Source organism: Solea senegalensis, linkage group LG4 (genome assembly GCF_019176455.1).
Source record: "Solea senegalensis isolate Sse05_10M linkage group LG4, IFAPA_SoseM_1, whole genome shotgun sequence".
Classification (NCBI taxonomy): Eukaryota; Metazoa; Chordata; class Actinopteri; order Pleuronectiformes; family Soleidae; genus Solea; species Solea senegalensis.
Genome location: NC_058024.1, coordinates 4,689,165 through 4,700,991, shown reverse-complemented (window position 1 = coordinate 4,700,991; position 11,827 = coordinate 4,689,165). Strand labels below are relative to the sequence as shown.

Genomic DNA, 11,827 nt, shown 5'->3' with positions numbered 1-11,827 from the left:
CTGGAGTACATGGAGATTCTGGACAACCGGCCTCATCTCTCTGAGCTCACTAGGAAACTTCAAGCACTGACAAACTACAGGCTTCAGGTGACGACCTCACCTCACAGGAGAGATGTGTTGTCTTGTTCCTGTGTTGGTCAGGGCAGATTCTACCAAACTCATCAGTAAAACACAACAACAAGTTTAGCCGTGAAAGACTATTTTTGGGAAACAGATCCCAGAATTAAAAAATCTCAAAACACCACGCTTGCGTTTTTGTGTATCCAACCACTACACAACTTTGTGAAGATGATGTCATACCTCCACCTCTCTAACATCATTTTTATGTCTTCTGTTTTTGATGTATTTCTATGGCAGCATTATAGCACCACATACAGGCCTGGCATATATACTGCAGTGGTGTTGTTTTGGTGGCTTTTGTGTGGGTGATGGCACTTATTGAAATTATCACATGTTTCTGGAAACTTTTGGACGAAAAAAAAAAAGGATTGTATAGAGAAAATTCTCTATCTGGGTGAATAAGGCCATGGCCAGCCACTTGGACTATTTACAGACGGCAGTTTGATCTTAAATAGACCCAATAAAAATGTCTGGGCTTTTGTCTTAAATGAATGAGCTCGTACTCCAAAATAATTTGTTTGACTGGTGGCCAAAGTTAATGTCTGAGAAATGTCTTAAACCTATTAAACCCATCAAAACCTTCAATATATATATGTGTGTATATATATATAAATATATATATATATATATATACACATACATATGTGTGTGTGTGTGTGTATATATATATATGTGTATATGTATACATATATACAGTATGTATATGTATACATATATATACATATACACATATGTATATATATATATATACATAGGTGTATATATATGTGTGTATATATATATATATACAGTATATACATACATACACAGTGGTATGCAAAAGTTTGGGCACCGCTGTAAATGTTCATGATTTTCCTTTATAAATCATTGGTTGTTTGGATAAGAAATTTCAATTAAATATATCATATAGGAGACAAACACAGCGATATTTGAGAAGTGAAATAAAGTTTATATGATTTACAGTAAGTGCAAGAATTATTTGAACAAAATTAGGCATGTGCATAAATGTAGGCACCACAAAAGAAAAATTAACTCAATATTTAGTGCATCCTCCTTTTGCAGAAATAACAGCCTCTAAACGCTTCCTAAAGCTTCCAATTAGAATCGGGATTCTGGTGGAAGGTATTTTGGACCATTCTTCTTTACGAAACATCTTCAGTTTAGTCAGGTTTGATGGTTTCTGAGCATGGACAGCCCGCTTTAAATGACACCACAAGTTTTCAATAATATTCAGGTCTGGGGACTGAGATGGCCATTCTGGAACGTTGTATTTGTTCCTCTGCATAAATGCCTTAGTAGATTTTGAGCAGAGTTTAGGGTTGTTGTCTTGTTGAAAGATTCAGCCCCGGCGCAACTTCAACTTTGTCACTGATTCCTGGACATTGTTCTCCAGAATCTGGTGATATTGAGTGGAATCCATGCAACCCTCAACTTAAACAAGTTTCCCGGTCCCTGCACTGGCCACACAGCCCCACAGCATAATGGAACCGCCACCAAATTTTACTATAGGTAGCAAGTGTTTTCTTGGAAGGCTGTGTTGTTTTTCCGCCATGCATAACGCCCCTTGTTTTGCCCAAATAACTCTATTTTAGTTTCACCAGTCCACAGCACATTGTCGGCTTGTCCAAATGTGCTTTAGCATAGCTCAAGCGACTCTGTTTGTGGCGGGTGCAGAGAAAAGGCTTTTTCTGCATTACTCTTCCATACAGCATCTCCTTGTGTAAAGTGCGCTGAATAGTTGAACGATGCACAGTGACACCATCTGCAGCAAGATGATGTTGTAGGTCTTTGGAGCTGGTCTGTGGGTTGAATGTGACTGTTCTCACCATCCTTCGCCTCTGCTTATTTGAGATTATTCTGGTCTTCCAATTCCTCACAATGTTCCTTACAGTTGAAACTGAGAGCTTAAATCTCTGAGCTTTCTGTATCCTTCCCCTAAACCATGTTGTTGTTTTCAGGTCATTTGAGAGTTGTTTTGAGGCTCCTATGTTGCCACTCTTAAGAGAAGATGCAAAGAGGAGAAACACTTACAATTGGACTCCTTAAATACCCTTTCTCATGACTGGATTCACCTGTGTATGGAGATCAAGGGTCACTGAGGTTACCAAACCAATTTTGAGTTCCAATAATTAGTGCTAAAGGTATTGAAATCAATAAAACGACAAGGGTGTCTAAATTTATGCACATGCATAATTTTGTTTAAATAATTCTTGCACACTTTCTGTAAATCATATAAATTTTATTTCACTTCTCAAATATCACTGTGTTTGTCTCCTATATGATATATTTAACTGAAATTTCTTATTCAAACAACCAATGATTTATAAAGGAAAATTGTGAAAATTTACAGGAGTGCCTAAACTTTTGCATACCACTGTATACATACATACATACACATATATATGTATGTATATATATATATATACGTATATATACACATGTGTATATATATATATATACACACACACACACACATACACTAAAAAAGTAAACACCACAACACATGTCTTGTACAGAACAATGCCAGAAATAGGACTTGTTTTATTTTTGCATTAGTCACTGAGTTATCAGGACCCAACCACACAAAGAGCCAACACATTTTTTTGGCTCATGATAAAAGATCACAGAAATGACTCCATTTACAAAGCAATGTTCACTTTAAATGCTTTTGAGTTTTGTCTCATTTTAATCTTTGACAGAAGCAAAAAAAACAAAAAACTATAAAGGCAATATACTGCAAGAAGATAAGTATACATGGTGGTTAAATCAACACTCTATTTCCTGTTCACTTTCTTGGGTGTACAGAGTTGAACTGAAGGTGCACGCCTGCTACAGTCTGCTACAAATGAACGCTTCACTGTCTGCCCAACAGCTCAGTGCACAGCGCCTCCCATGAACTTGTCTGTTACAGTGTTAACGTTTTAAAGAGTTGAGATGCACCAAAGCAGATGAAGCCTCTCCCAGAGTTCAGCCACAGAGAGTCAAAGCACAGGAGAGAAGAACAGCTCCAGTGTGTAAGACCTTATTGCATCAACACATTTGGCACAAGAACATGAGTCATATTTCAAAACAATCTGTAAGTGGAGACTGTGCATATAAACTCCTCGCACACCCAGTGATCAAAATGAAAGACAAGGCAGCCATGAGTGTCAAAAAACATATATATATAATATAACATGCCTCATGAAGAAAACACAAAAGAGACAAGTAAAATAATTGAGTCCTAACATGAATTTGGCTGAAGGTTTGGCCCTGGCTTGGTGCTGCACTCTAATTCCTGACCAACACATAACATCCGACAACAGGGTCATCGTTCATGACTCCAAGTAGAAATACTGAGGGCTCTCATTCAAAGTTTGATGCACCAGATTTAAAGCTGTGTGTGTGTGTGTGTGTGTGGAACAGTATCTTTCCTCCGTTGCCAGTAGAGCCAGCTCTTTGCATATTAGTGTGAAACTTAACATCTCAAAAATACACGTTTTTCAATACAATGTCGAGCATACTGTATAGAAACGTAGCTTCTGATTGTAACAGCAACTGGCAGCGAGTGCTGATAGTTAAGTGGCATGCTTGTAATCCAAATGCAAAGCCAAATCTTTAAGCCTCTTAATTTTATAATGTAATAATTCACAAGAATAGCAAAGGTCAAATCTGAACAAAAAGGTTGAACTGAAGCACACATTTATTCAAATTAATAATCTGAAAGCAACAGCTCTCCACTTTCAACATCTGTTTTTGGATTTTTATTCTTTTTTTTTTAAGTAAAAACACAAAATATTGAGCATTTAAAAATCACAGCACATACTGTACTGTATATTGTCCTTATTTTGTCATCAAAAGCTTTAATGGTTTGATTTTATTAGATCAACGTCAAACTCAATGGCAACACACACTTTTGCAGTAGTAAAATAAAAACAGTTCCTACATGAACGATGTCATGGTGGTTATTTTCCTAATGTGAAACGAGAAAGTCACACTAGCACAGGTGTGTGTGTGTGTGTGTGTGTGTATGTGTGCACGGTTTGCTATCAGCGTGATTGTTAGAACAGTAGAAAAATAAAAACTGATATCCTGATGACACACACCTGTAAACACACACACCTTTAAGACAGTTCCATCAAAAGATGTGTGGCTGGAGTGTGCAGAGTTTCAACTGGTTTGTGAAAGACGTGAGGAGTGACTTCAGTGCGTCTCTGTGTGCATGTACTGTACATGTGGAGTGGTGACACGGCTCTTTACTTTTTAATGGCACGTCATCAGTCTCCAAAGGTAGAAAAATACACTTTTTTTTCATAGATCATTAACACTCACAAGCCAAGCGCAGGATACTCCTATTTTAAAGGTTTAAATTCAGTCAACTCTCTGTGGTCCATGCAAAACAAGCAGCTCATACCTGCACATTGTAAAAACCACCAGTGGGTGCAAGGTCTCGCCCTGCAGATGAGGGAATAAAATCAGTTACAAATCACAGGTAAGAGGAAGTCTCACAACTCCTTTCAAATTTTTTTTATCATATACGTAACGCACACACACGTGTGGGAGAAATTAGCATCTTTAATTTGCTGCACACAGGAATTAACCTCTAAATGAAAATCTCTTTGGGCTCTCTTAGAAATATTTAGCAAAAGTGTGAAATGTCAAACCTGAGAGGTTGGACACTCACTGTCAAGTTGATGTTACCCACCAGTGCATCATCACCCCTCTGCACCGACTCAGACACACAACCACGTGATGTGCATGCGACGACACAGACGCAGACACACAGTCTAACTGAAGAGTTTGACAAAGCAGCCGTGGCAGTAGGGCTTGTCGTTCTGCTCCTTGAAGGTGCCTTTGTTGAGCTGCTTGAGACAGAACGCGCACACAAAGTGCTCCGGGTGGAACTTCTTGCCCATGGCTGTGATGCAGCGGCCGGTGATGGGCTTCTGGCAGCCGGAGCACAGCGAGCCGCGCCTCTCGTGGTAGTGCGCCTCACAGTATGGCTGACCGTCGTGGTCGAAGAAGCTGCCATTTATGAACGGTGTGAAGCACTCCTGCAGGATCAGAGGAGGAACAACTTAAAAAGGTACATGATTTACGACATTTATATATCATCAGAGATGAGGGAAACATTTAAACTGAAACACTGGCTTAATTCATAATAATAGCTCTTATTCTGAAAGCAACAACTCTCCACTTTCAACAGACAAAAGGAAAAAGAGAAAGACTGGCACAAAACAGTTTTAACAGTATTAGGATCACATCATATACATTATCGTTTTATGTCATTCCCACTGGTCAAATACTGGTTTAATACCAGGTTTAAACAGGGTCATCATCCATGGGAATGTGTTTATTCCGCTTTCACACCCAGGTCAAATGACAAATCAGGTCAAATCAACGTGTTTTTTTTTTTTTGGCTTACTTCAGCTCCAATTGGCATCAAAGGCCCACTTTACAAATGCGTTTTCTGTTATCGGATCGCAATCTGACCACTTGTAAATCCAACCGAGGACGGATTGTTATCTGATCTGCCAAACCACCTCCGGAGGTGGTCTGAGACGCATTGTGAGCAGTTTGAGCAGAAGTGTAAAGTGTCTCCGATGTGTCTCTGAAGTGCTTGGTGGCTCCAGCGGCGACAAAAATGCACATTCTCGTCTGCTTTTGTCAGGTTTCTGCTCGTCAAAGACTTCGTACTCTGCTTTGAAAAGCAAAGAGGACTCCATACGATAGTGAGACTTCACGTACGGCCAACGTTGTTGACATGGCAGCGCACGGGGGGGAAGGTGACGTAAGGGAAGGGTGACTGTGATCGTATAGCGATTGGATCTTGATATGGACACGCATGTTAATACCAGGTGTAAAGGGAGCCGAAGGTTTACTACATGCCAATTTCTTCTTAGTCTGCTCTCTCTTTACCATTTCCAGTGCAAAGCTACAATGTGAATTCATCTTCCAGGCGTTACCATTAATATTCATAGGGATTCTTACTTTTTATAAAATGGGACGGTGCTCAATATCATATAATATGTTATCTTATCACACAGGGCCAACACAGAGCAGAAAAACCACTGGCAATGAGAATGATGTTATTAATCCTTTTTAGTAGCGCCCTGGTTTACAAATCCCAGGTATACCCTCACTACATTAAGTGTTAAAGGGGCTTATGTTTAATTGTGAAGACAAGGTGCTGGGTGTTCTTTCTGCAATTTATGAACAAGATCACTGGGAAGATGCTCAAGCAGGGGCAGCACACTCGTGCTACAGCTCTGGGTCAATAATGCGTAACGTTATCCAACCTCAAAGGCCTTTGCTACCACACTCAAAAACGTCTCAACAAAAGGAGAAGCTAAAACACAGGTCTGCACAGAAGATGTGTTTAAAAATAAATAAATAAATAAGAGCAGAAAGGAGTTTGAAGACATGCCAATGTGAATAATTCTCTCCTGGACATATTGCGCTTTAGCCAGTGTTAGCAGCAGACGAGAGACTCACCCTACAGACGAAACATTCCGGGTGCCAGAGAGAGTTGAGAGCAGAGATGTAATTCTCCAGGATGGCACGGGCACAGCCACCGCACTTTGGGGCAAACATATCAAAGTAGTCCTTTCTGCAGAAGGCCTTGCCATCCTTCTCATGGAAACCTGGAGGGCAGCAAAGAAATAGTCACAATCTTTCCAAATGCACCTTTTAGCACTTAAAGACCATGCAAGCCAGGTTAGGTAGAGGCTGATACCTTCAGGTCCAAAAAAGGCTCCACACTGGGCACAGAAAAAGTGATCTGGATGCCAGGTTTTGTCCAAAGCAGTCACAACTTTCTGTGAAGCAAAGCAGAATTTAACATGATTTCTTTGACTGCAGGTCTTGACACTGTAAGAAAATAACACATCACTGAATGGGAGGCCAGGAGGGGGCAGACCAAGTCCACAGATGCAGGACGGGAGGTGCTGGAATACTCTGACCGTTAGCTCATGCTTTATCAGCAGCTTCAGATGAACACAAACTCACATTGTCCATGTAATCATCCACAATCACACAGGTTCCTGCACTTCCTAATGTTTGCCACCAGGGGGTGCAATGTCAAAAAGAGAGTGCTGTTTTGAAAACATTACAAAGGGACACAAATGGGTGTCACCAAAATGAATTATAAAACAACCAAAGACTAAAGCACAGTGATCAACTGATTGATTTGTATATTTAAAACAATACATATGTATAATCTATAAACACTGACATTGTCAGGACCAGAGCCTCATTTCTGAGGAACTGAGGTTAAGGGCTTAGATTTGAACTGTGGTTAGGTTAAGGTAATGTCAAAGAGAGTCCTTAAAAGGATGGCTGCATAAACCTTTGTGTATGTGTGAGTGTGTGTGCAGTTATGAATCTGGGGGCCTTGGCAGTGAGTCATATTGGCCTTTACCCAGACTTAAGTCTGTCACTGTATGTCTGTGAATGGGCGTGTGTGTGTGTGTGTGTGTGTGTGTGTGTGTGTGTGTGTGTGTGTGTGTGTGTGTGTGTGTTTATGAGCAAAACAGGAATATGTCCAGATGATGACGTGAGGGATGAGAGTAGCATGTGTGTGTTAGTCTGTCTCAACAAGTCACTTCCCTTCCACTGCCAACACCACAGTTTCTACATTGGCCTTAATCCATTAGATTGTGTTAAATGAATATTATTATCTGCCCATGTGTAGTATTAATGTTACTGTGTGTGTGTGTGTGTGTGTGTGATTGAGGCTTCATTGACATTACACTTTCATTTAATGCATATACTCTTCTCTGGGTTCACCTGTCATCCACGTTATCTTGGCGCTATAGAGATCCAGAAATGTGTTTGAAAACACTGCTGACTTTGTTTTTGATTGAACTATAACACAGTGACCATCATTCACTTCCTGGTTGGTTCTTATTGGCCACAGCTGTGAGAGGAAAAACCCCTGAATAAAACCTTGCTCTTTCTTGTCATCATTCCTGTTTCTCTTTAGTAGGACTCTCTGAAACTAAGAAAACAACGTGCAGAGTACAGAATCAGCTCAGATCCTAAACCATCACCTGATGTACATTTTTGGATAAGCTGAGGATGTGAGGATACAGATTACTTCTAATACAAAGAGGAAAATGCTCATCTACATCATTAAGTCAGGGTGGGTGACATTGACAAAAAATTATATCTCAATATTTGTGTTTATTTTGACGATATCGACATTAAGCAGAAAAATGTGATTTTAATTGTCTGAGTAATAACTCATTAATTGGTGTTTACAGATTATATCAATGGATGCAATATTAAAAGAAAACCACTGTGATTTATTGTCTTTAAATAGGATTCATGTAAATATTCAAAGACAAAAAAACTAGGTACACAGACTAAATTAGTGTGCTCCACATTATCTTATATACTGTAAAAAGTGTATAAGATACATTTCTGATATTATTATTTGATAGAAACACAAGACTGTCAACTTGATTGGGATGGAGTGTGACTACTTGTAGTCATGTGACACTGAATCCTGCAGTAGGGAGGACTTTTCACTGAATGTGTGAGTTTACGTGCATGTTTCATCTTCATTTACATATGATATTATCAATTTGCACATTGTTAAAGGGGACATATTACACCCTATTTCCCCCACTAAAATAGTTCCCTGGTGTCCTAATGAACATGTCAGTGACATGGTCAAAATACCATAAGGATGAAGCATCATAGCAGTTCAATAACCCTGCTAAACCCGCCCCTTTCAGACAATGCCGAACTGTAAATCAGTTAAAAACAATTAGGGACAGCACCACTGATCGCCACCGCTGATCGTCAGCAGCGAGCTGTATAAACTGTCGCTGTATGTGACTGTATCAGACGGTGACTGTATGCTCAGGAGCTGCTTAGACTGTATGCTTCGGCAGGTGCTGTACCTCAGTATTTTTAACTGATTTTCACAGAGAGTGCCGTCACAGGAAGAGACCTCCGACACATGGATACTTAGGGACAGCACCACTGATCGCCAGCGGCGAGCTGCATAAACTGCTGCTGTATGTGACTGTATCAGACTGAGTATGTGCCCCGGTCATGGAGGACATACTGAACAAATATATTTAATTAGGACTTGTCAGAATGGTCAGTTATGAGCTCTATTTGACCTTTTCTTATCGTGCACATTAGCTTCATATATAAAATCCTCTGAGGCAGGAAGTTTGTGTAAAACACTGTGCTCCACTGTGCAGCCACGAACAGCACACTTGTCCCTCCACGTTGACATAATACCGCTCTTCCTCCCTCGCCTGAACTCTCAAAGGGACAAGGTGGAGCTAAGGTAGAGCTCTCAAAGTAAACTTACTGGTGGGGCGGTAACATTCGCGGTGAAATGCGCATGCTGCCATAATAAGCGCAGGGAATTCAACATCGAGTGTTTTATCGCCTGTACTTACACTAAGGGGGACCACGAAAACATGACTGAGTATTCTTTTTCCACACTGGTAGGGCCTCCAGAGTCCCAAATATAAGTATTAAAATGGTTAAAAGGTTGATTTTGCATAATATGTCCCCTTTAAAACAGGATATAGATCACCCACCTCTACTAAAAGCCCATTTTTGAAAAACAATATGGTATGGGTGTAGCGTGAGTGTGCATGTATGTTCATGTGAGCTGGAACATGTATTACTAACATCCAGTATGGGTCCATTACAGTAGTGGCATCTTGGTGAGAACAGGCTGTGGTAGTCTTTCTCACAGTAAGGCTGTCCATCTCGCTCAAAGAAGTTCCTGGAGCCAATTTCGTCCTGGCAGTGTGTGCACACAAAGTGCTCGGGGTGCCATGTTCTCCCCATGGCAGTCACCACCTGGTGCAGAGAGACAGCACATGGAAATGAAATTATCCGTTAACGTTAAAGCAGAGAAAATCCCTGCAGCTTTGCACATGAGAAGGAAAGGGAACAGCACCACATGTAAATCTCACAGCTCTACATTTTTCAAAATCCATCCATATTTATTACAATCCCTGTTAATCGCAAGGGAAATGTATTTAGCAGAATAAGAATCCATGTTTCAAAATCCTGAAGGAATTATGTGAGATAGAAAAAAAAGCTAAGTGAGGATGAAACATCTGGGTTCACGGGACACAAATGCTTCTACGAAGTTGCATTTTTGTTTCTCCAACCTATGCTTACCATTTAAATAAAAGGTTGAGCAGCTTAAATTTACACACTGAGTGTAGCACAAGATGAACACTGCACAACTCAAACACATGCACACTGCAGGGGGGGAATCTTCCTTTCATCATGAGCAACTGTGATTTCATACACTGCTGTTTATTCTAAATGATGCCATGACATTACCACAACATCATATAAAAAACATGCCTGCTTTCATTTAATATACTGTGTATATATATATATATATATATATATATACACACACACACACACACACCAACTGAAGTTTGTTAGATTGAGTATTTTCATCACCTGTCCAACGATGGGTTTCTTGCAGGCTCCACAGACGCCCTTGGCCACAGTCTGGACACCCAGTCTGTTGAGGTCTGACTGCAGGCTGCCCAGCATGTTGTCCAGCTTGTTGGCTGGTTTAGGGGGCGCAGTGGGAGACGTCTTTCCCTGGGACTGGATCTGGCAGAGATGAAAGGACCATACTGATTTTAACATGCCATCATACTTCAGATAAACAATAAGGTCTTCATTATCTCCATGTTTCAGAAATGCTGCCGTTTCCATTTCACTTTGACCTTTGGAAACAATGGCATTCACTTTCTGATTGGCGCTTATCGAACACAACTTGAACTAATCAGCTGTGAACAAAAAGCTTTGCCGACACTTACTTACACTTTTACCTTATCTTACAACAGAAACCTTTGTTGTTAATTTCAACTGTTTGTTAGTTTATTATTTTCTACGCAAACAACGTCAGAAGAAAGAATCACCTCCCTGTTTATACTGCAGATTTTTATCTGGAAATGCAGTAGCATGGGCCAGTTAAGCTGTCTTTTGTTGTAAAAGGGTTCAATGTGCTGTCAGCACCTGGACAGCGTGAGGCATTGAGTATGGTGTCCAGGTCACAGATAAAGCCCTCACTCTTCTCAGAGTGGAATCTTATTTTGATAGATGTAATTTTATCTCTGTGATGTAGTCTGTGTGCAGAGTGAAGAAGGCCTGTGTGACTACCTGCACGCGAGGCGGCTCTATTACAGGTCAGTGACGCCACTGTTACGGGGGCGGGGGGGGTCAACAAGAGGTTACTGATGTTGCTTTATGTGACTCATTTGAAGTTATGGTCGATTGCCCTCAGGGTTCAATCTGCCAAAATGATGGACAGCCTTCAGATTTTTCAATCATGGTAGAAAAAAAAATCTATCGACAAAAAACATAATGCTGCTAAAACCAAGTATAGTGGACATGTAAACTGTTAAGAGTATATATGCTTGATTTTGAACGTTCACCCGAGGCAAACGGACCTTCTCAGATGATGCGGTCATTGGAGCTTCATGACTCCTACATTCCTCTGAGACAGAAAATAGCATCTCTGCTCACACACGCACACATACTCACCTTTCCCTTTGACCACATATACAGTACATTATATATAGTATATAACATATATAGATGTATAGTAGTATGCATGTCAATCTACCTGTCCACAAGTGCAAAAATGATTTCAAAAAAAGGACGAGGTCAAGAAGATACTATGGCATTCTACAAGGACACACTGGTGTCTAACCTAGTG

The 11,827-nt window shown here is 40.3% G+C and overlaps 1 protein-coding gene across 4 annotated transcripts in view; it reads right to left on the bottom strand.

Moving 5' to 3' along the window:
• Window positions 1–2,631: 2,631 nt before the first annotated feature.
• Window positions 2,632–11,827, bottom strand: part of LOC122768247 (paxillin-like) — a 31,165-nt gene continuing 21,969 nt past the window's right edge. For all 4 annotated transcript variants that reach the window (XM_044024094.1, XM_044024093.1, XM_044024097.1 and 1 more), the window contains 5 exons: window positions 10,558–10,716; window positions 9,760–9,933; window positions 6,836–6,917; window positions 6,595–6,743; window positions 2,632–5,153 (listed from right to left, as the gene is read on the bottom strand). In XM_044024094.1, the coding sequence (XP_043880029.1) occupies window positions 4,887–5,153; window positions 6,595–6,743; window positions 6,836–6,917; window positions 9,760–9,933; window positions 10,558–10,716 (831 nt within the window). In that variant the 3' untranslated portion in view covers window positions 2,632–4,886. The remainder of the gene's footprint in view (window positions 5,154–6,594; window positions 6,744–6,835; window positions 6,918–9,759; window positions 9,934–10,557; window positions 10,717–11,827) is intronic.